General features: G+C 42.6%; 1 protein-coding gene across 6 annotated transcripts in view; it reads right to left on the bottom strand.

Annotated features, from left to right (window-relative positions):
* Window positions 1–25,030, bottom strand: part of GRM5 (glutamate metabotropic receptor 5) — a 1,801,008-nt gene that overhangs the window by 183,242 nt on the left and 1,592,736 nt on the right. For all 6 annotated transcript variants that reach the window (XR_011284099.1, XM_069639438.1, XM_069639437.1 and 3 more), the window contains exon 7: window positions 9,794–9,920. Coding sequence is in view for 5 of the 6 variants with exons in the window: in XM_069639438.1 (XP_069495539.1) it covers window positions 9,794–9,920 (127 nt within the window). In the remaining variant the exon portion in view is untranslated. The remainder of the gene's footprint in view (window positions 1–9,793; window positions 9,921–25,030) is intronic.

Raw genomic sequence — 25,030 nt, 5'->3', positions numbered from 1 at the left:
TTTACATTATGTTGTGATTTCATTGTCATCATGTGTTCATAGGTCTGAGAGTTTAGGAAGTAGACAGGTAACAGGATGCCGGGCAGGCATTGGACGGTTAGGTGTGAAGATCGGGTAGCTGGTGAGGCAAATCAAACTCTGGTGACTAGTGCCCTTCACAGTGCCTGCCCACGTGCACTTCTAAAAGAATGAAGATGCTAGCATGAGAACCTGCAATCCTCTGCTCTTGCTATCATGGGTATACCAATCAACAAGAACCTGTCCATTTCCTTTTTTTCAATTTTTTCAAATTCGCCTGTACAGGCTCCAAAACCTTGTATACAATGGCGCATGAGAACCCTGTGAGGGGCCGCAACCGTCCATTAGACAAAATGGCAGTCACACGTGCACCACGCGGGTGACGCGTCTAGTGGGCACTGAAGAAATGCTCCCAAATCCAATCCAGGATGCAGATGGTTTCTCCCCCACTCAGTGGCGTCCTAGTCGACAATGTTTTATTTCATAAATGCCCCTGGTCCCATGGTGAGCAGGCCCCCAGCCCCTGTACATGAAGTAAGACTCAGAGACAGGTCTGCTCATTACATAGCATTTTATGCAGAAAAGGCATGCCTTCAGTGCTCATCCTTTGTGGGGGCAGACAGTAGCAGTGCAAATGAATTTAGTTGTTATTCAGCACCCAACAAGAGCAAGGTTGGAGGAGACACCTGGAGCAGCAAGTCTTCGCAAAAGGGCTTAACCATGTTGGTGCTTGCTAAGTTAATCTCTTGCTAAATGAGGCGTTAACCTTCGCAGGTTCATTTTGAGAAGGATTTTTGACAGCTCTTTTGCTTAATATGATCCTGCCTGGTGATAGATATGATTACAAAGTGCAGTGCTAGTCTGGTAGTTTCAGAGTATCTTGGGATAACTGGATAGTGCTGAGTTGGGGATGAGCACTTAAGTAGTCAGGCAGCGGAGTCGGTGAAAAATACAGATTTGAACTATCTTTGACGGTGCAAGGGTATCAGGCCAGTTAGCTGAGACTCTATGAAGCAGCTACAGAAAGTTGCCTTGCTTTAAAACAATTTGAATGCTACATTAGGACTTGCTGCTGACTCTACTCATTTTGAGGCACTTATTAGTAGTTGTAATGTGTGTAGGTAAATGGATTTTATTTTGAGATTTTGCTGGAATGAGATGAACGTGATATGAAAAGACACCCACCACATTGGTTGTTGCTAGTGATGTGCTTGTAGTCATTTTATTGTTTTGGATTAAGAAGTTGGTTGGTGAAGTGTTCCTTGCTGCAAAATGGCGGACACTGCACTGTCGATACTTGAGCTCCTCTGGGACACAAAGGTGAAAAGACTGGTTTCTGGGCAACTCAGCGGTGCCTTTATACATGTTGGCAGCTTGGCACCAAATATATCAGCAGACTAGTGGGCCTGAGAACTGCCACTGTTGCAAACTGCTAGTGCTGAACAAAAAAACAATGACACTCTTTAACTCACCAGATGTGGCAAATTCGCTGGTGGAGAAAAATCAGTTAGGTGATTTGGTTGGTGGCACCGAGGGTGTTTCATGGACTCTCTCAATGCCCCCTGCAAACAGAAAACTAGCTTTGTGGAATTGCATACAATTGCACACAATTTCCCATTAGGTTACCCATTCGCAAATCCTGATGGCCAGAGGATATAACGAGTCAAATGATTGTCGCCTTAAATGACCACGAGGTTTTGCACACAGCGCACCACGTTTGGCAAGTTAACCTGCTCGCCAGCTGTATACTTGAATGTATGTCTCAATGTATTTATGTATGCATCTATGTGTGTGTATGTGTGTGCATATATCTATGTATGGATATATGACTGTATGGGATTTATCAATCTCAGGCACAACAGGTAAGCAATAGAGGAATGTAATGAGGAGACTCACCTCGGGGTTACAGGTAGGGTGAATGATGGCAGTTGTTGCTTGCATGGGTAGAGGAAGCATGAGTGGGAGGAGCTCTGAAGAGGGAAACATGGGGTTTAATGGAGCGATCATCGATTAGGAAGGTGGTCTTTCAATAGCAGAGTCTTTAGGTTATGATCCAGGCCATCAGAGTAGTTTAAACGTGTGCAATTATGGCTTTGGGTGGATGGGCTGGCCCTTACAAGGACATTGCCTGGATTTAAAAGTCACACAGATGTGTTCGGATAATAGCACTGATTTTCCATCAGTTCCCCAATGCTGATAGTAAGTTAAAGTAGTCAACCCTAGAGCATGAACTATAGTATATAGCAATCAACAAAGAAACAACATATGAATCCAAAAATAGTGGTCCATTTACAAAGTCATCAGTGCCTATAGGTGCTTATAGTGGCATGTGAACAAACGAGACCAGAGTCTTCCAAAAGTGAAGCTCATTTTAAAAATGACATAAATATCACTGAGAGGTCCACAGTCACCAACACATGCATATCCAGAGTCCTATCCATACTATTTCGATTGTTTTTGTGAATGGATGTAAACAATGCATGGAAATCAGTATGGTCCTGAGTTTCCATACTGTTTCACCAGTGGTGGCTGGTGATTTATTTTAATTGGGTGGGGTGAAAATATTTTCCACAAAAATGCCAGAGTGACTGAGCGTAGCAAGGGGGCCTGAACTAACCAATGGAGGTTTGTCTACCCCACCCCCAAATTAATTGTAATAGTGGGTTACAATGGTGCATTATGCAGCACACTTTCAGTGAAAAACTGGGTAATACGCCAACCAGTTTGCAATTGTTTTGTAGGGTAATTCCAATCCGGAAATGGAATTGATGCAAGTCACTAAATGTATACAGGAGAATTTCCCAACACATTTTCATAATGCCTAGGCCCACAATATATGCCAGTTTAAAAGCATTTTCACATTGGCTATGCTCATACATATCCATGCTGGATGCACGAATATATGCCAGAATTCCTATATAAGAGCATACTCATGTTTGCATTGCAGATAATGCCAGTAATGATATTATAAGAAAACATGGCCATACTGGCTTAGCCACTATATGGCAGGATTCTCACAATAGAGCATACTCCTGTTGGCTTTGCCTTTAAAAATGCAGTGCTGCAATGAGAAAATATGTCTGAACTGGCTGCACAGTTTAGTGCAGTCTAGTCACATGTTAACACTTACCATCTTTGCTTTATCTTTGATGTCCAGTAAAAAATACCATTCCACAGTAAGAAATAGCTAGACTGGCTGAATGGAAATGCCAGTCTAGACAAGTAGTAAGACTTAAAATGGTTGCTGTATTATACAAGCCCAGAATAACAATGTTAAAAAACATGCCACAGTCAGAAAGAGATAGACTGGCTGTCCCAAAATGCCAATATAGCCAAGTAATAACATATACCATGTTTGGCTAATCATAGATGTCCAGTAAAACATGTCATGCCACAGTAAGTAAGAAATGACTAGATTGGCTGCTCCAAGATGCACGTCTAGCCAAGTAGTAACACATACCATGCTTGGTTAATCAGAGATTCCCAGTAACAATTGCCATGCTGCAGTAAGAAAGGGCTAGACTGACTGCCCCAAAAGGCCAGACTAACCACGTAAAAAGACATCATCCTTTCCTTTATATTTTGTGTGTATTCCCTGGCTCATACAAATGTACAGAACCCTAGCCCACATCCCCAATGGACCATGCAAGGCTGGGGAAGAAAAATGCCCCCAACCTTGTTTATTGATATTGAATATGAGAGCTGGGATTCAAACTGTCAAAGGGAAACTGTGTTTTCCTTTGACAGTGCAAGCCAGTCTAGGAGCATTCTCTCGGCTGCAACAAGCAGCTGAAGGAGGACTCCTGGGCAGGTGTGATTCCTCTATGATGGGTGAGGTTTCTGGTGGGTCAGCACCCCTGTGTTTTACACCCATTCACAAAACAATCATACGCTGAATCGGCCATGTACATGCATGGAGGTTAGCATTTGCTCAAATGTCCACTCGATTTTATCATGTCCACATTCATAATAATTCAATGTAGTTTCGGATGTATGTATATTTGGTACATGGAGTGGTCGGGGGAGCTGGAAGGGGACTTTACGATTATAAGGACAACCCTGGATCATAAATAAATATCTATGTCCATCCTAATCGCAATGGTCTACACAGCAGCCTCCCGACTAAAAGTGAAGGAGTCAGGCACATCGGTGACCGAGCCATTCTCTGTTTGTCAGATGTGAGCTTTGAAAAAATAAGGAAAAGACCCAGCCTGGGAAAGCAGACATATTCCTCCCTGTAAGGAGGCAGCACCTTCTGTAGGAAGAAGAGGAAGGGCCTTGAAGATTAATCGAAATAAGAGATTCATTCTTCACATCATGTACCCGGGCTAAAAAATATACAGTATTGCAGTTGCTGAAACAAATGAATGCTAAGTTTAGGAATGATGGCAGGCACCATTTGTTTTTCCACCTACCAGTTCAGAAGTGAGATGATCTCAGTCCTAATAAAGTAGAACAGAATGTACTGAGATGACATCTGCTTCATGCTTCATGTTTGGTTTGATATTTACATTATAGCACTTTTTGAATTAACTAAACCATTACTTGATACATTAGAGCACTGAGAAACAAGTGGAGGACTGTGACGAAATGAATTCTTTTCTGCAGGAGTATATGGATGACTCGTGGCTAACTTCCTTACTCATGCCGACACTTCTACAAACAATGATCCCAACCATAAAGGTAAAGAAGGCACAGCCACGAGATATAACTTCTTCCCCTTTAGTGGTAACGTGAGCCGACGGAAGGATATCCCCTCAGAAGGGGTGTGAATGTGATCCAGTAGCAAGCCAAACAGCAAAGTGAAAATATTCTGAAATAAAACAGGAGGGGACAGAGGATGATAGACAATGAAATTACAACAATGTTAAATAATTAAATACAACTGTATAAGAAGAGGCAATGGAAATGGGGAGACAGACTATGCCTTATGTGTGTTCAGAACGTGCAAGTGCAGAGGGGAGAGTGGTATGGGATAGGTGCTGTTGTGCTCCTGAAGAGCAGCAGGTGAAGTACTATGAAGAAAGGTAAGAGCAACCTCCGGTGGTGGAAGGTAAGCCAAGGCAAGCACACAGGATAGACAGCAGCAGGGATAAGATGTGGTAGGTCAAGGCCCAAGGATGCATAGGGGCCCTGCACACCAATCAAGCTACTGTGTGATTAGCAGAGGAGAGAGGGAATGAAGGAGGAGGTAAAGAGGAAGGTCTCAAGGCTTGTCCAGAACTTAAGGAGGTCTTGCTCAAGATGAAGAGGGAGGGGATGGTGTTCCAAAGATGGGAGCCATGTGAGGAAAGCGATCGACCACCTTGTCTCTGTTTATGTTTAGCCAGCCGCTTTACATACAAGGAGTTGGTGCCAGAGGAATGTAGGTGTCTAGAGGACTATTTAGTCAGAAAGATGTGCAGCTAGAATGGTCCCTAGCCCCATATAGCCTTGTGGATGATGCAGAGGGATTTGAATTTAATCTATGTTGCGATCGGGAGTCAGTGAAGACTTTGTAGGGAAGGAGAGATGTGGTCCCTGGGCTTGTGGAACAAGGATATGTCTTGCTGCCCTATTCTGGATTAGATGGAGGGGTCGCAGAGTGGACAAAGGTAGATTAGCCTTAGGTATATTAAGGAGGAGGCTATTGCAATAGTCAAACCTACGTTTGTACAAGGTGGGCCTAGGGAACGTTCATTAGAAGAGACAATAAATTGCAGCTGATTTCGATAAGGTGACCAACTTCATCTGATGCATGTGGACTCCTTTCGATAATTGGTTTGTTGCTGATGAGTACAACTCTCCACTGACTGTATTCTGTAGGGAAAACGAGGCTCTACACTTCAGCTGGGGCAGAATGTTATCTAAAGCTCATCTAAGACAGCAAGAGATTTGAGACTCTGTTGTGAGACTCTTGTGTGAATCTGGTGTGAGTCAGTACTGTGAATTTATATAAAACAAAGAAAAAGTGGGACTTGAACCTAGCTTTGCATGGATAGCATAGCATAGTGCATCACACCTTGGTATAGTAAGTACTGAGTGGAAATGAAGCATAAGACCAACAATTACTAACCCCTAACCCCAAGCCCCTAACCTACTAATCTCTAATCCCTTACAAATATTGAAGGCAGCTCGGTCCATAGTTCATTGGTGAAAATCATTGGTGCGGATCATTGGGACAAATTGACCCACTTAATGAGATTGCAGGCAAAGGCTTAAAGTCTGCCAGAGAGGTCAGAGTTAAAGCTGTCTTCGCTGTGACAAATTAAAAAGACACGGAAGGTGCTAACAACTAAAGTGCTTCTATGCTTCTAGCACAGAAAGGGGAAAATGTAAACTCATTGGCATTTGTTTGCTGCCCTTAATCTCTGTGCAAATGTAGCAGGCAAAACACATGCTCTCTGGAAGATTCTAGAGGTTAAATGAAGGAGGTGGTCTCTGATTGGCCTGTGACATCACAGTCAGGGGCAGGCAGTTCTTACACTTTCCATAGGGGAACTAGCAGGAAGGGGCAGGTTGAGGAGAGAGGCCTTAAATAGGAAATGCAGAGAGAGAAGGTGGGGCTGTCTCTTGGAGGATCTGGATGCCTTTACTGACGATGTGAAGGGTTTTCCGTGTGTGAGCCAGTAAAGAGAGAGAATCCCAGCAGCAGAGGAAGGTGAGGTAATCCGGGTCCAGCCGGCCGAGGCAGACAGAACCTACCTTTCCCTGAATTACTGATGAGAATATTCCAAGTCTTCTTTAGGTGTGAATGCGTAGTAAGTGAGGTTGTGTTTTGGTATGATTGCATATTGTGGCAATTGCAGTCTGGCAAACCTTTTTACACTTATAAATGTAGATAGCTATTTTCATGTGTTTTCTGCTCTATCGAACAAGCGGATTTCACATATATAAACTGGAAGCTCAAGCTTCTGCTAAAGTGAATGATACTTTTCAAGTCCATTGGATAGCAGTGTTTTGGATTGCAGCGCTATAAGTCTAACTGACATGTATTGTGGGAAAGAGGGCTTTATAGCGGGGAAGGCAGTTACCATGAAGTGTTGGCCTGAAGAGTGGAATCTGCTATCACTGCAAGGGGAAATGTGAGATAGCGATGTGCGCTTTCATTTCTATATTACAAAAAAATGTCAAGTTAAACTCAGTACATTGCATATGGTGTTCTACTCACACATTTCAATTGTTTACAAAGTGTGTGAAAGAAGTAGGTCAGTTTGGTCTATTTATTGTGTGTCCTAATCACTTGTGATAATGCATAGACAGGTACAAAGCTAAGGAGGTATTTTCTATTACCTACCAAGGTAAAAGGTAAGGTATACGAAAATACTGTGAGCTAGGTCAAATCATAAGGATCTGATTCCCCATATTGCAGTTTCAGGTGACCTGGTAAGTCTAGTCTGAGCCTCTACACCGAACCACCAGGGAGATACCACCTATAGAATACCACCAAGGTGGAGAAATTGTCCCATAGTGTGCACCACGTCTTGATTTTGGCTTGCCGCTTATGATCCCAACATAAGAACAACATCAGGTAGCCCTGTGTTTTTGGGGGCCACAATATATCCCTACAACTCTCAGTTTTTTTGTGAATGTGTAACCTCCATGTAAAATCCTTGGGGTACATGAATGTTTTATATGTGCTTGCCCAATTTAGCATGTGTGTGCCTGACAACCTTCTGTTGAGTATCTAGTGCCAGTATCTAGTGCCAGGTCTTGAATGGATGAAATCGAGGGGCACTTGCTTGCTGGTTCTTCTTTGCAGAGAGTTTTGGGACGATAGCTTCATTTAGCCCTGGAAGAGATTTCAAGCGGTTGACAGATGGATCAGCGATTCCCGTTGAAGAACCTGGCATGACTTTAATGCTTATAGCCCTAATGGAGCTGTGCATACTGGATAGCCTACATGGTGCAAGGAAGTAATTTAGTTAAGGGGGAAGCTAAGAGCAGCAGACCGCTCTAGTGGTGATGTCCCAAGGTGGCTTCAGCAGGCTTAATGTCCATAGGAAAAGGACTTCTCGAGTATTCCATGTTCTTTTTTAATAACATATGGGTTGTCAGGTTACTAACTTTGCCAACCTACATTCCTGCAGTAGAGAGGGACATCACCACAGTACTTTATTTGTACGTGTACCAGAACTACAACAACTACTAGTCTATGGAATGTATTTTGTTACTAAGGTATCCATTGGCCTGGTAACAACCTTAAATTTGAGACTTTTAGAGGAGAGAATGCATTAAATGCATTGTTTTATTAATATCTTTGTGCTGGCTCTCTACTTTGTAACAAGTTCCACCTGTATATTAATTTTGAGGAGAGACATGGCCATGATCCAGGAGGTTCACTTTACGTGGGGGCTCTGAGGATTCAGAATGGATGGACTGGCTGGTTCACTTTGGTACTATATGGGTATTGCATTCTTTTAATGTTTTTATTTTCTATCTACTTAAAAAGAAGGAAAGGGAGCACACCGCAAAGGAGAAGGGAACATGTTTCCCATGAAGGGCAACTGTTCATAGCAATCAATGTATTCATTAAAGTCATAGGTGGTCCACCTGCTACCTACTGAAAAGACTTGGTGGCAGACTCCCGGCAGGTGCTGGGTCGTCCCTTCAGAGACAACCAGGTTAGGGGATGTCATAATGCAATATGTTCTGCCCACCGCAAAGAGCCTGCTGCGCCAAGAACTAACAGATTATGTGCAGATTCTGGTGAAATTATAACACATCAAATTTTGTCTTGTGTTAAGGAAGCACAACCCCTGCACAAGCTGGTTTTACACAGTTACAGGATATATCTTTGAATGTGATTTGAGCAATATGCAAACCAGGAAGACTTGGGTAGCGCAGTGTAGGCAATGTATTGTCTTTTCAGCCATTGTGTTCAAAGTAGATAATAATACATTTGGGAACCCAAAATGGAGGTCCCCACTTTACGCGCATGCACCAAATGTATCCATGTTTATATAGATATGTGGTAATAAAATACAGCAAATGTGTAAAGAGGGCACGCATTCTACTAAATATCTAGCTTTTTCTATTTAGAAGTCGACATGTGACATTCCGTATCTTTAAACAAAATAACAGCTTAACAGCTAGTGCCCATTTCTTATTTGAGAGCAATTGCCATTTCATCCTAAAATAATCATATCCACTTAAATGCATTCTATATCGAATAACAGATACCCCAAGTTCTTAATCACAGCTGTGGAAAGTGTAACAGGTCCTACTCGTTACTGAAGGGGTTTATACACCTGGTTGCTAGAATTGACAGCCCCAACAAGATGTTCACAAATTAACAGGGCCTAAAAAAATATCCCCTTGTCATGGTTCCTGTGGGCTTGCTCCAGGAAGCATTCACAAGCGCCAGCCAACTCCTGGTATTGCTTTAACTGACCAGCAAAGATTGCCGAGCCGGGTACATTTGTAATCCAGGAGCAGATCCCTGAACCCGTGAAGGGATCGAACAATGTAATTAACATCCTAAATCAAAGCGCTTTTTCAGAGCGCTCATTCCTGACATGTGTCGGGACGTTATTTCTAGGCAGCTTCCGGGTTGTTATAACTTAGCATCTTTAACCAGGAGACGACAAGCCGATCGATGCATGTTGAAAAGCCTCTTGAGAACGGGGAGAGGAAACGCCGGGCATTCCTGCTAATGAAAATCAGCTGTCACTGATTGAGCGCTCTTTGCGGATGCGAAAGAAACTACAGATTTTTTACACATAGCTTCACAGCATCGGTCAAAAGTGATCGCGTTGATTTCAATAGGGCAGTCTTGTGAGAAATCCATAAATACCTGTAAGGTCATGGGTAGGCCAGGACCCCAGCCGACATGCTTGACATGTGTATTCGTCGAACACAATTTCATTTTCTTTGCACGGCGTACACGTCCAGCAGCAGCTGACTTCCCCTTTGCGGATCACCTGGAAGTGGAGAGCAAAGCACAGGAAGAAATGAGCCCTGGGCGGATGCAGACAATGACAAAGGTAGTTTGTGACAGATCTGGGAAAGCTATTAACAGATTTGATACGAATTCGTTCACATCTTCAGAGAAATAACATCACATTGGAATGCGTGCTTTCAATCAAAGAGGCATAACTTGCCAGGCATGCATGGTGACCGATGACTCCAAGACACCAGTTGTCCCTGTCATTCCATTTTGCACAGAATAGGAATTGTGCGATTGCCAATAGGTTCAACTGAAGCTAAGCAACATAGCACATTACAGAATGTATTAATTTGGACAAGTAAACCCTGGACTAAAAAGCGGTTTCACAAAGGGATTTTCTTAAATCTCACGTTGACCTTTGTCAAATATGACTGAGCTCATCCGCTTATGTGTAAACCGTTACATTCTGGGGCTTGTAGTCCCACATTCCTTTTGGAAAAACACTGCATATACCAGACTTCACCATCAACAGATAAAACCGAGACTGCTTCGTTTACTCCCACGACATGGTGAGCACATTCAATCTTGCATACGATTCCCTCCCACCTGAATCGCGCACATTTGATGACACCAGTGTAAAGATCCAATGGATGTCTACATTCCTAGATGACAGCCCTGAGTAGCCGAACCAGCTGTCCCATTCCAATTTGGGCCATGTAATTCTGCACTCATAACCAAAGAGGCAACACTGCCAGTCCCAAAAGGCACCAAGAAAACTAGAACTTGGTGCATGTGCTGTCACAGCCCATCTTGAGAGCCCTCGTTAAGAAACGAAAAAAAGATAATAATAATAATAAAAGGACACAAGCTAAAAGAGCTGCACGACTTGAACAGGGAGTCATTTCACCAAAATGCCAGGGGTAGCGGAAGTGACATCACATGACCCTTAACCTCTGATGACATCACATTAAGTGATGTCATTTGACCCCACCTCTAAAGTGACATTACAGGAAGCAATCGAACACAAACGTTTACCCCTTGACAAAAGAGGAGCGGCATCACATAGCATTGTTTCTAAGTACACTTTGAAAAATATGGTTACAATATCACTGTAAAGTGATATACATTTCAATCAAGAATGGATAACCATATTTATCGGGGGAAAAAACATGCATAACTGCAACTTGCGAAAAGCAAAATACTAGTCCGAAATGGATGCTTATTCTACTCAAAATGCTTTTTGGAGGATTTTGTCTGCCTTGTGAATTTGAGGTGTTTAAGAACAGTCTAAATCAGTGACTCACCCCCCTCCCCATGTGTGCCTGAAACAATCCTTTAATGAGTCTAGCAATTGTTGTATGGAATTCCAGAAAGACAAATAGCTCAAATAGCCGTATGGCATTGGCCACAGCCCAGGAGCTTCAATCTGTTAAAGAAAAAAGTGTTTTTTTCTTCTTTTTTTTTTAGGGGTAGCACAGGAGACCACAGTGGTAGCAAGGGAGACCTCAGGGGTGCGACCCCTGATGACCCCCAAATGATGTCCTTGAACTAGAAGCCTGATGGTTAAAAAACTGCGGTCCACGGATCAGCATTCCCTTTGGCAATATTAATGTTAGAAATTAATCTGAGGTCAGGCTCTACAGTTAAGCAGTCTGAGACTTCGCTCTCAAGGGATGCAGTATGTGAGCTTAGTACCCTCAGAAGGGAGCAAAACAGCACCCAAAGGTTCCATAGAAAATGCATTCTCAGGCTACATGGAATCACTATTAAGGACAAGCCCAGCTAGAAATCGTTTAATACCTTATCAAGCTCGCATATAAAGAGCAGAGAACCTTCACCTTTAAAAGAGTGGAATAGTTTAGTATTGTATGCAGTGAGGCACAGTAAATAACCTCTATACTAAGTGCATTCAAGCACTGTTACTCTATGAAATCTCTTAAGAAGGAATGCATATTTAAGGACACCGTACACGTGGAAAGGGCATTTTGCAGCATTCATTAACAATAATTGCATTTAGCTACCAAAGTCAGTATCACCAGGCCTCAGCACCTGTTTCAGTAGAAGGACATTAAACATTCCTTGACATACTGACATGTCATGTTATGTTATGTTATGTTGTTTTACACCGATCAATGATACCACGCAAAAGTAATCTCCAGGTCTAAAATTAAAGGGATTTAACCGCCCCGGGGATTTCCTTTGAAACCAATAGTACACAGGAAATGACTAGAGGAAAGCTACGAAGAAAGCATTTACTTGATGTACTGACCCGATAGAAAATAATAGTGTTTGAGCATTATTAGCAACATTCTTACATGAACCAGCTTGACCAGCTACACATTGAAACAGATGAATGTTAAAGTATACAGCATATATTCACTTGACATAATAATATTCCTGAAATTAAAGTATTTGAATGTCATTGGTAACACCATTTAATAAAAATGGAGCCTAGTGAATCTGTACAAGATTATATGGCCCCAAAACGGTAGGTTTCAACAGAAGCAAATTGAAGTATACAGGAAATAGCCTAATAACTTAGTAACGCTCCCAAAATAACTCACAAACATCCAAAGAAGAACTAGGGCAACCCATTAACCCTATGAGTGTTGGCACATACAAGGTGCTATTAAGATTATGACCCCGGGTGCAGGACCATCCATTCTCTATGGATGGAAAATGACATACTAGGGTTACTCCAGGCAACTATTATGTCTTATCTGCTGCAAGATCCGGAAGCAGGGTATGCAAGCTCCCAGCGTGTCCACTCATGCTAGGGTGAATCCATTCAACTATTTAAGCTGCATGGTTCTAGCCCAAGTTAAAGGCATGAGCGCAGCAAGGGCGTTAAAGGTTTACGGACCCATAACTCTAGGTACGGCCTGAGGGTAGCTCTACAAAGCTATGACCAGTGTGTGGAGGAGGGGGAGGGCAGAGTTAAAAAGGGAGGCAATCTGCCTGGGGTGTTTTTTTGAGAACTGTCTGGTTCCCAGAGAATTGTGCACATATAAACAGGCTGGGTGAAGGGTGAGTCTGATGATTCTGTACTAGGCCTCATTTGCTGGGTGTGGCTCAGCCAAGAAATAAACTGGTAATTTGGAGGTTGCGAGACAAGACCGGGCACAGGTGCTGGTATCGGCTTTCTCCACAAGTAGGCTGTGCAATCCTTTATAAACGTGCGAGGTAAAAGTAGAATGAGAGAGCTTTAGCCACTATTGTTAAGGATTGAGAAGCTTTTTTTTGCACAGGTTCACAGGCCGTTTGGGTGAGACCTCTGAGGTCAGACAGTTTTCATCTCTGCTGCAAAATGAGCTCTGCCTGCTCCCCAAACTCTGCCTGCTAGGGCAGGGGGATTGGGAACGTTCTACTCCTTCATCTGTGAGCCCAGAGCACTCAGCAGTCCATGTCCATTAACAGGACAATACACACATTCTACTGGCATCAACAATGCCCACTGGCCATCAGGATTCAAGCACAATTCCAGGGAAATCTATGGTGCCTACGAACCAGAACTATACAATAAAATGGTGGTATCCAGCATGAATACTTGGTTTCAGCCACTTCCCCAAGGAGGAACAGGAAGCAAGCTGTCCACGCCATCACACAAGAGCCATTTCCATCCAAAGGAAGACACATCTCAAACAGGATATTATCACTTTTAAAGTAGTCTGTGGTTATGGCCAGGGAGTGGATGCACAAAAGGGAATATCGTTTTCCTCCGCATATCAGATAAACAAAACTGTGTGTGTAAATATGTGCTCCTCTTTAGCTAGCACGGGTAGGTTGAAGAAGATTGATGTAGACCAGGCTGGATTGGTGTCTGCAGAGTTCTGCAAAATGTTAAGCCTGAAAGGGGACCTTTGACCCCATATCCACCTCAGGGTCGTCCTCAGGGTTGAAACGTGATAACCACCGTCTGCCCACTCAGTCCCCCAAAATGAATCCAAGAATACCTTCCTTCATTATTTAAAGAGTACTGTACTCTCGTCTAGCACCTGGGGATAGGGAGCATACACAAAAAAGCACCACTGGTTCCAAAAACTTGAAAAGGATGCAAACCTTTCGACCAAATGCAAAATATCTCACATATTTGTTATTAAAATAAACATACATCAAGAAACCTCTGTGTATTTACCGTATGTGAAGTCCTTGTATTCAAACACTTTGCACATGCACTCACAACACCACCTCAACACATTTTTCCATCTAAAATGTACACTGTGCGGTGCAATCTGCCAGCGGATGTACACTACAATAGCACATGTTTGGGTCAAAATGTTTCCTGATGCTTGGCTGGAAGACCACATTCACACACATTCCTGAAAAGAAATATCATATCCTCAAGTGCAGATCGATAGAATGTTTGAATCAGTCGGCATCTAATTCGGTGGAATTATCTACCAACCCCAAACCAGGCATGCACAGTTTGTATTTATCAAATACGTTTTTTTTTGTTGCTCCTGGGACCCCCAATTTAATAATATTAATTCCAAGCACCACCCTCTCCGTTTGGGACAAAAAACATGCAGGGTTGCACAGAAGTTCCATTTATGAATAAAATAGAAATAATTAAATCAATCTAAATATAAGCAAATAATGCATCTATGAAATTCCAGCCTCAATAGTCAAAACTACATTCATGTAACCCTTTAAAACACATGCATCACCATATGTACATTTGATTTATCCTGAGCACTCATCCACCATGCATGGTATAGTGCATGGGGGATCAGGATAAAATTGTGATTTTTAAAAACAATTATGTTACATTTCTTATTCATTGCAAATACACAGTTCCCCCACAATGACCATGTCAACATTACAAACTGTGTTCTAGAAAATTGCCTTTTTTATTTTTTATTTAGTTTGGTGTTTTTTTGCATTATAGGTGATCACAAACTTTTAGCAAAGAAGACAGACAAACAAACAGGCAGGAATAGCCATTCCTAAATCTTAATCCATCTTGCAGTCTAACATTTTCCTATACAGATTAACAAACATAAGGATTATAATTGACCTCTTTTGTCCTAAAATTCATTCAGAAATTGTACTGCTGCCATGATTAAAGAGGTCTTTTCCCCCCTCAGACATGTTATCCACCATTTCTCAGCCTATAGTGTTGCGGCATTCTCTAGAAAGGGAGTGAACTACTTAGTACTAAGCAGTGTTAAAGCCGTTCAAACAGGAAGATATGTTGAAGGTTTTCCAGTACCCCTTCTTGCTGACAGAAATTGCATGTGTAGTCCTTCAAGTGCTTGGGCACTCTTATTGATAGCACTTCCCTCGTCTTACATTAATTTAATCTGATCCTCATGAACTGTGTTCTTTAATAGGGACTAGAGAGTTTCTTCAGGTATTCCAAGGTGCCCCCGAAAGCTTGATTCTCATTAGATAAGTTATAACATAACATATACTTTTTTGCCTCTTCATGTATGCAAATCCAATTCTACTTAACATTGTTTGGGTTATTTGTCAGTTCCTCCAACGTGGCGTTAAGTTGGTCTAATAGTTTAAGACAGGTAGCCCCCCAGCACTTTGCCTGACTTTCCAGTTCACCTTCAAGCTCTCTTGTTATTATTGCCAAAATTGGTGCAGGTGATTCTTGTACACATTTCTCTAAGAAAGTCAAGGACTTCCAGTCCACCATCGCTTTCAATGAAGTTAACCCTAACTCCCTTCTGATCACCTGACTTGGAGTGGCTTTCGGTAGACCTAGGACCCTTTTCCAGAAGACAGCTTCCAGAACTGCCCACTGTTTTACAGAAAACGACGTTAATGCATCAGATCCATATGTCAAGGTGGCCACCACCTTCAATCTGTAGAACTTGAGTATTGGATTCAAGTACCTGCGTTAATTTCTTTTTTACAATTAGTGCATGGTTTGCAAGCATTTCTGCTATTCCTTTCAGAGCAGCCATGTTGTTGACTTCAAACTTGCTCCTCCCAATATGAATCCTGAGGTATTTTAAGGATGCTGCTTGCTCTACTTTCGAAGTACCCAAGAACCTCTTAGGTGGAGGTTTGTTGCTACAGCAACCCTTTTCCAGGATTTTAAGATCATTGTTTTGCCTGTTCTGTTTTCTAGGTCATTTTTCAATAGCAAACTCTTTCAGCATTCTTAGCGGTTTCTGTAGACCTATTGCAGTGTCGTCTAGGTCAAAGTCTAGGTCGTCAGCGTATAGCAAGCAGCCTACCGTGTTCCTCCACCAATTCTTGTTGGGTAACATCTGGTATTCTTCATGTATAGCCCCAGGTCAGACAAATATAGGTTAAACACTCTTGTTTAACCGCTCTGTATGTTGGTCGTTCCTGTGTAAGTAGACTCGCTGTATTTAGTCATATTCTTAGAGTAGTATCCGTGTGTAGCTTTTCCAACTGCTCCAACACATTTTCAGGGCATTTCCAGTTTTCTAATTTAGACCACAGCCTTGTCTGTTAATACTGTCTTTGGCTAGATCTACAAACGCCAGATAGATTTTGTACTTCTTTGTCAACACTATGTCTTTCATTGCTGATAGTATGAAGATTGGTGCAGTTGTCCCCAGGCCCATTACGAAACCTGACTGTAAAGGGTCAAGATATCTTTCTCTCTGGGACCATATATATTCAGAGTGGACATTTTGCCCAAAACATCCAATACGAGATGGGACGATAGTTGTTCAGTTTGTCCCGGTTGCCACTCTTGTGTATCGGCACCACTACCGCCCGTCTCCATGTAGATGGAATGTTCCGCGAGCTCACTATAATATCCAGTATTGCCAAAATGAGTGGAGCACATATCTCTGGGTTTTGTTTAAAGACTGCATTCGATAAACTGTCAGGGCACGGAAGTACTTGCCCTCTTTATTAAACCAACTATTTCCTCGTGGTCAAAGTCTATCTTCCACATGGACAGTCTTTTCCGCCCTTATTGTTCCTCAGAATAAGGATCGGAGTACATGTTTTGAAATGATTGGACCATTTCGCGTCAGACACTCTACTTGCTGCAGTGTCTTAGAAATTCACACAGATCTAATTAAGTTCCAGATTTCTTTAGGTTGTTTTTTTACACTTTGCAGACTTAATTTTTTCTGCATCTGGTTGATTCATTAGGAACTTGTGTTCATTTAGCCAGTTATTGTATTTATTTCTCAGTTTCTTAATTTCCGTAACCATGTTCGCTGTTGCGGACGATTTGAATTTGGTAGATTTTCCTCCTCAGTTCCCTCCTCTTTTCTGCCACTTGCTTGTCATCACTGCCCAAGTTACTCTTAACCAGAAATGTTTCCAAGATTGGAGAGTACTCTACTGTTACTTGACCACCCGGACCACCTTCTGAGATATTCTGTTTTCAGATTGGGAAACCAGACGTTCAACATCTCTTCTTCACATTTTTAGGTGGTAACTGTTATTCCCTGTTTCGATTTGTGTAGTCATTCTGTCATGCATACTTCCCTGCCCTCTCGACCAGCTTCATTTTAACAGATGGTGATCACTGGCATCCATCAGAAAGATTTCAAAAGAGTTTATGTCTCCTACAACCTCTCTGGAGCCAAATATATAGTCTATTGTGGAATGTTGTTTTCCCCTTGAACATGTTGGGCACCTTACTGCATCACCTTCAAAGTGGCTGTTTATGATGTGGAGGTCTCTACTTTTCATCAGCTCCATCCGTACCATTGACCTTTGATTTGAAGGATTTGAAGCAATACCATCTTCTTTATTTAATGTGCCTTGTGCATCAAAGCAGGACAGGTTCTGATCTCCACAAAGAATGATTGAAGGCGCCACTAGTTTGTATGCATTGTCAATCCCCCCCGCCCATATGTTTCTTAACATTTCTGCAGTGTCAACTTGAAGCGGATTCCAGTATATATTTATTAGAGTCAAAGACTTCTTACGTTGGTGTGTTGTACCTTTCCGATGACTTATGAAGTTAAGCACTGTAGATTGGATATAGGGAGTTATGTTGGATGTGTGGGCCACCTCCATATCATTTCTAGTGTTGACTAATGTCAGGAGGCCGCAACTCAGCCTCCCCACTTTTCCGCCCCAACGCAGGGTTGATATAGGTAGCAAATTCATCTACAGTGGGCTCAATGCGTAACCAAGTCTCTTGAAAGCAGATGAAGTCAAATGTGTTACATTTTATCTCGGCCTCTGCCATTATGTGCGCGAAACCTCTAGTATTCCACGAGGCTAGTACGAGATTCTCTTTTGGGTCAACCCTTCTCAGCTAGTGGCTATAAGATCGTATTAAGGTTTCAGGGAGCCATGACCAGGATTCTTCCTTCGCCGGTTGATGGAACCATTGTTTTTTAAATTCAACATTTATCACATGCCCTTCACTGGCGTTACGTTGTGTAGTCAGTATAATGTCTTGGGATAGTTAGGATCGCGTGGCCCCATTAACTATCATTCCTGACACCACCTCCCTTCCTATCTTTTCTGGCAAAGAGCCCTTCTTCAAACTGACTGTTGTCGTTGATAAAACAGGGGACCTAGAAGAATCATTGGGCCTCATTACGACTTTGGAGGCAGCCATGCCCTTTATAAGGGCATGGCTGCCTCCAAAATCGTGTCCGGGTTCCCTGAATGGGTAAATACCGGGCCATTCCGAGTATGGAGAGCCCGGTATTTCCTCCTTCAGGGAACCCGGCCCTGGTCCTTCCCCATTCCCATTCAAGCACTCATAATGTTTGGCTGGCCAGGGACTTGACTTCATGATAATTCAGTAGAAGATCCCTTCTCTTCCAACAGATCATAATCGGATGAGTTTCTTCCTGCAGATTCCTTGACACTGTATGCTGACCTCCCGTCGGGTACTATGTCGGGTGATTTAAAATTCACAGATTTTTGCAGTAACATTAGTCTTGGCTTGCCGGTCTTGTGTTCCTGCAGTCGTGAAATGTTTGTTTCTGTGCCCAGTTTTTCACTAGATCTAAATTTGCAATCTGCTAACTAAGTACACATGTGATGTCATCAGTCATGTCATCAATAGCATTTGTGATGTCATCTTTGATGTCATGGGTGTTAGTCCTTGAGTGCACAGTGGTAATACGAGTTATAGTTGCTTAGCTTACCATAACTGGTAAATTTCTTGGGTTTTTCAGTTTTACCTGTAACCAAAACGTCCCTGTAACAAAGTTTGTCAATTGAATTGCATAGGTTTTTACAAGTGCAACCTAAACATCCCTTTAACAAAGTTTTTTTAAAGTGAATTTCATAGCTTTTTAGTAGGGCACTGTAACCAGAACGTTCCTTTAGTATTGTTTTTTCAGTAAAGGTGATATGTTTTTAGTAGCGCAACTTAACCATAACATCCCTTTAACAATGTTTTTGTTAGTGAATTTCATAGGTTTTTAGTAGGGCACTGTAACTAGAATGTTGCTTTAGCATAGTGTTTTCTGTAAAGATGATAGCTGTTTGGCACTGCAACGGAACCATACCGTCCCGTTGACAACGGTTTGTTACTGGTCCCTTGGCTGCCCTCATGATAAACATGTGGAAAGGCCAAATTGTCTGGTGTATGTATCCATTTGTGCTACCCCTTCCTTTTCTGAATAGTGTTGGTGTATCTTAGCAATTACAGATGTACGTGGTAATTGTTGCTGAGTTTTTGAGTAGTTTCTCTTTTTGTGTTAAAATTGCATGGTGAATATGTGCTGCACAGTACTGGCCGAGATGACTACAGATTAGCAATATGGACGTTTTCTAGGGAGACTGCACCTGGTCGGCATTTGTGCATTTACACTGCAAGTATCCGTAGGACTCCATTAGTGGTCAGATGTCTGCATCTTCTAATGCACTTTTAGATAGTTGTGGAAGCGCACTTGTATCCATTCCACACCTATACCCATCATCATCCACTGTGTGCTGGTAACACCGTCCCTGTTGCCAGCCCTACAGATTCATATGGTAGGATACCTCATTTGAAGTACTCCTACTGACTATGTGGGTGGCTCTGCAAACCTACCAATGTGTGGCTGAAGCACCCCTGGCTGTAAGACACCCACTGGTAAAGAAGGAACGGCAACCTGCAGTGTAATGTGGGTGTGTAAATGTTGCATTAATTTGATTGATGTGCTGCTTTCCTTTCCATGACCGGTGAAACAGACAGATCGTGTCTGCACTGAGCAGTGTGACGGAAAGTGTCAAGAGGTCGCCTGCGGGTCGTACAATTGAAGAAAATATGTAGCTGCAGGTGTAACAGTTTGTAGTGAGTCTGCAATATGACAATGCAGCGCGGCTTGGTCACGCACATACTAGTGCATGTAAAGGCAAGTAAGCAAACAGCAGAATGGTCAGAGCGCAAACAATGTTAGTGGTGGTTATAAAAGTACTGTAGCTGCATGGGTTGCACAACATGAATGGCTTTCTGCTCCACGTAATGAAGCTGTGTTTTGCGCTGTTGTAAACATTCTTGTATTCCAGAATGTATGCATCTCCGTGAATGCTACTCCTAAGACTAATGGCGTAGCATGAAATGTTTGTACTACATGTGACGACAACTGAAATGAAAGCACAAGGGACCAGTGGGCAGTCTACTGCCCTTCCAACAATTACGTAGGGTAATATCATGTCCAGCATTTGCCACATCTGCTGTGGGCAACAAGAGGTGCTCTCCTGTAGGGCAGCGGAGCTCTAAAACATCTTTGCAGACCATATGCCATGCTACGACCCTTAGCCGGCAAAGGACATTGTATTGTGCATGTACTGCAATTTGCTACTCTGCAGAGGGAAGGTATTTGGAAGTGCGTGGGAAGGGTCTGTCAGGGAGCATGACAATGACTGGCACCTATTTAGGTGATAGCCAGCCAATAATTTTGTCTCTCGGCACGCCCCCTATGGTATCCATGCAGGTGCTGCCCCTTCTGTACCGGCCCTTTCCTGCCGGTCCTTCTGTGGTGTGCGTCAGAAGGCCATAATAAATGGAAATTAACTGGGAAAGGAAAAAAGGGAAATAAAGCACGCACCTTTCAGAGATGATCAATGGGATTGCCAATGAACGGATGCAGAGCGGGAGGCGTGGCACTGTGCAAAACATTGTAGTTGAACCGGTTATAAAGGGGGACGCTGTAGAAAGAGGATTCTTTACGTGTTGCACAGTGTTTTGAAGAGTGTCAGTGCGCAACACCTACCACAACATTTTTTCCACTACATTCAAGAAGGGCACCAAGGCAATTTGGATGGGTTGTGCAGAAATCGGGATTGCAGGCTTAGTAAGATGAACATTATAGCTGTGGAAAACTGTTTGTGCTGTGAAACGTCATATTCCCATGTGTGAAGTACATCATGTGTGCAGTGTGCTGCTGAACACGTCCTTTCATGCTGCAATATCTTAAAGCACTCCGTAACGCAAGGGGCTTATAAGGTGAAAACCATGTGAAATGCACATGTGGCGCCCTATTGTGCAACAGGGACAATGATGTACACCATATGCTAATTTACACATAACAGCTCTCTTCCGCTGGTCTACCAAGTGTACAATATCCTCCACAACCATTATGTAAAAGTCACCAACTTCAAATGCATGCAGAGTGACAACTGCATGGCTGCAATAGGTTGTGGTGGCTGTTATAAAGGCCTAGGTTGTTGGGTGCAGATGTGGTGAACGGTACGTAGGAGGCTACGTGCATTGGCTATGTTTTTACATGTGTGCTGCTCAGCACGTCCTTTCATGCTGCTATATCTTACAGCACTTCCTAAAGCAAGGGTCTTCTAAGGGCTTACCCATAGCAAATGCAAATGGTGACATGTGGCTCCCTATTGTGCAACAGGGGCAATGATGTGCACCGTATCCTAATGTATGCATAGCAGCTCACTTCTGCTGCTCTACCAAGTCTACAATGCCCTCCACAACCATTGCGTACAAGACACCAACCTGACATGCAGACTGAAAAGTGCATGAATGCATTACATTGTGGTGGCTGTGATGAAGGCTTAGCATGCTGGCGCATGGCCTACGGCCTACTCCCTTCGGCCATGCACCCGACAGTTTAGGCCTTGCTCCCACCCACCAGAACATAACAAAGCCATGCAGGTGAACATGTAGGCATGTGCCACAAATCAGAAAGGCAACATAGGCACCAGCAATTCTACCCAACCTCTGCACCCTAAAGCAGGAATGCATGCACACATGTTCCACTTACCGTAATGCAAAAACATACCACAAAGTTTAGCACCGCTACCCACTTCCATTCAGAAACCATTGTAATAATGCCAACCAAACAACACAATTGTCACAACATTGGTCCTGCTCTCCACACTGTACTATGTGCACACAAGCAGTACTGCATAGTGCACTGCAACACTTACTAATCCGTGCAATGCACACTACGCAAGCACATGTAAAAACCATTTGCACCGTAACCTTTTCCATATTTACACTATTGCATTAGTGCACCCAGTGGACACAGTTCACGACTGGTCACTGCCGCATCTCCACCCATACACCAACAACTGTATGATGTTCTACCAATCACCACACCCATGCAACCAACAATGTGCGCAATGCAGCCAAAGCACACACATAAAGCGACAATGTGGCACCGACTTTCAACCAGTGGACATACCTTTTCAACCAGTGGACATACTTTTCTGTGCAAGGGCTGAAGCCATGCATTAAAGGGGCTACAGACTTACCACACACAACACAACATAGTACACCCTATCTGTAAATGTGCATGTCTTGGGGAATGCACTCTCCTTCTGCAAATGTGCCTGCCACCACTCATCACAGAAAAACATCGCCACTGCAGCTGGCATGCCATAACGAAGGCTGCCTGCAATGAATACACAAGCTTGTTGCCTGTTCAGATAACCGCAAATTGGCGTATTATGCACGGATACCGCTGGCACACCACTGTCTACTTCTTTTGAGATGTATCACTTGCAGCACTTCTCACACGCAAAAAGCAGGCGTTAAATTCTCCAACCTGCAAAGGGACCTCGCAGTAAGGCGGTAAGGGTTTACCGGTACCGGTAAAATACTGGTACCGGTAAACCAGTAAACCCTTACCGCCTACCATGTAATGAGGCCCTCAGTCTAAATGTGCTTTTTCAGGGAAGAAGTGCAAAAATCGCCTGTTTAAAAGCATGTTTTTGTGAAGGGCCTAATTCTTTAAATATCAAAATCTACCTATACACTGTGTTCAATTTATATGTTGTAATGTCAGCTGTAGGTAATTCTTTAAAGCCAAAACCCAGTTTGGAATTAAACAATTAATTCTGACTTGACAGTGCCCAGCCTGGGAAGGATGACACTTCATGTAAACACCTTGCTTCTACAAGAAGGCTTCATTGATGCTGGAGGTTCTCGATATTGACAACAATGAACTGATTAGACATTTGTCTGGGGCCCGGCCAAGGACAATGGCAGGCTGCTTACTAATCTCTACTGGGGAAGGGCCGGGAGCTTTCCTCTCAAGGAAGAGGACACCCCACCCTGATCAAAGGAATTTGACAGCTGTTGCCAGTAAATGAAAGTAAAAAAAAAAAAAAATGCCAAGAACTTTTCATGTTTAAATGCCTATTTATAATTAAGCTTTAAAGACTTTTAACTTTGCCACAAGAAGGAGGATAAATCTAAAAGTTGGTAGTTGTAAATCTAATTGGAGGCCCTTTCTTTGAAGATGTGAGTGAACCTTGTACTGCATAAGGAACCAAAACTATTAATGCTGCAAGTCTTATATTGTATTCCCATGCTTTAGTGATGATTGCCCAGATATGTACTGAATTAGGAATTGTTAGGCCAAACCGTTATGATTAAAATTGACAACATTCTGCAGAATGACAAAGACAGCTCTAACTGAGATGGGAATTGAATGTAAACATAACTCATAAAATAGTTAATGAATGTGTCTGATTTTAATAGAGGGCATAATTTTAAAAATGCGTATTTGTGGAAAAGTTAAGTTTTTGTCAAAATAACTGTGGGAGTTCCTAAATCACCGCATAAAATATGACAGCTCTTTCTGGCTTCCAACCAGAACAGGGCAAGTGCCTCTGACCTATCACAGCCGAGTGGGTGTGGACTGTAGTTCTGCCCCTACCATAAACTTTGTGATTTCACTTGGCATGATAAATATAGGAACTTCACCACACGCAGACACTGATTCCTGACTACATCCTGATTTCCGCACAGCGTTTTATTCCTGACTTCTTCATCCTGTTCCAGAATGTTCAGGCTACTTTGCAAAACCAAGGCCCAGCAATTGCTGAACTCTTTTTCAGCTAGGCCCTAATCCTGAACCATCCTAAACTGATCCAGTCTGGCGTGCTACTATTCAAGCTTGCCTTCTGAACTCGTAATCCCCCTAATCTACTGTGTCCAGTGACCAGAAGGGTCAATCTAATCTAATCCAATCTAAGGTGCAGTCCAAATGACCAGGACCGCCAAGCTGACCATCCCGCCAGAGGTGCCCTGCTGCCTGTGGACATATCCGTGATGACCCGAACCTGACGGTCCAATCTGAAATGACAGTGGACTGTAAGTATCATTAGGAATCCTAGTAACCCATAGTATATTTGCATTGTCCTATCCAAATCTATAGCCCATCCTCTCTTTAATTTAAGAACCTTTAACATTAGCAGCACCATTCTTGCAACCCTGTTTACAATCCTGAAGTAATTCCCATAAAGAAAACGTAGTATCTGCTACGTGAAGAGTTACAAGCGGATGTGCGTAACTGTGGAGATTCACGGGTGGCATTCTTCTTTTTCTTAGTCATTAATATAGTTTAAATAAAACCAATCTGTCATTTTTAAAAAACAAATTTCTGCTTTTCTCTGTTCTATTTTTCTCAAAAACGCCTCTCATTAAAACTTACATAACTTCTTCAGTTTTATAGCTAGAGATCTAACTTCAACTCTCAGTTAAACCTAAGACCTGTAGCTACATCCGAAACAGTATCTTTGACTCATTTTTATTGAAAATCGCATAGCAGATATTAGGCGCAAATTCCCATTTTGCAAAAGTTTTACATGTGTCTTTTTCTCATTCAAAGTATTTCCACACTCCCATTCTCATTTAAAGTGTGTTCTGTTGCTCATCTTGTAGCTTATGTTTTTTAGAACCTCTTTAGTGTTGCTCCCAGAGGAATCTTTTATCAATTTAAGCATTTTTGCACACTTTTCATGGTTTCACAAAGCCATTTTCAACTG

The sequence above is a fragment of the Ambystoma mexicanum genome, chromosome 7q, assembly GCF_040938575.1.
Source record: "Ambystoma mexicanum isolate Mex_15411 chromosome 7q, UKY_AmexF1_1, whole genome shotgun sequence".
In the NCBI taxonomy this organism is placed as follows: domain Eukaryota; kingdom Metazoa; phylum Chordata; class Amphibia; order Caudata; family Ambystomatidae; genus Ambystoma; species Ambystoma mexicanum.
This window is presented reverse-complemented; position numbering and strand designations above follow the sequence as displayed.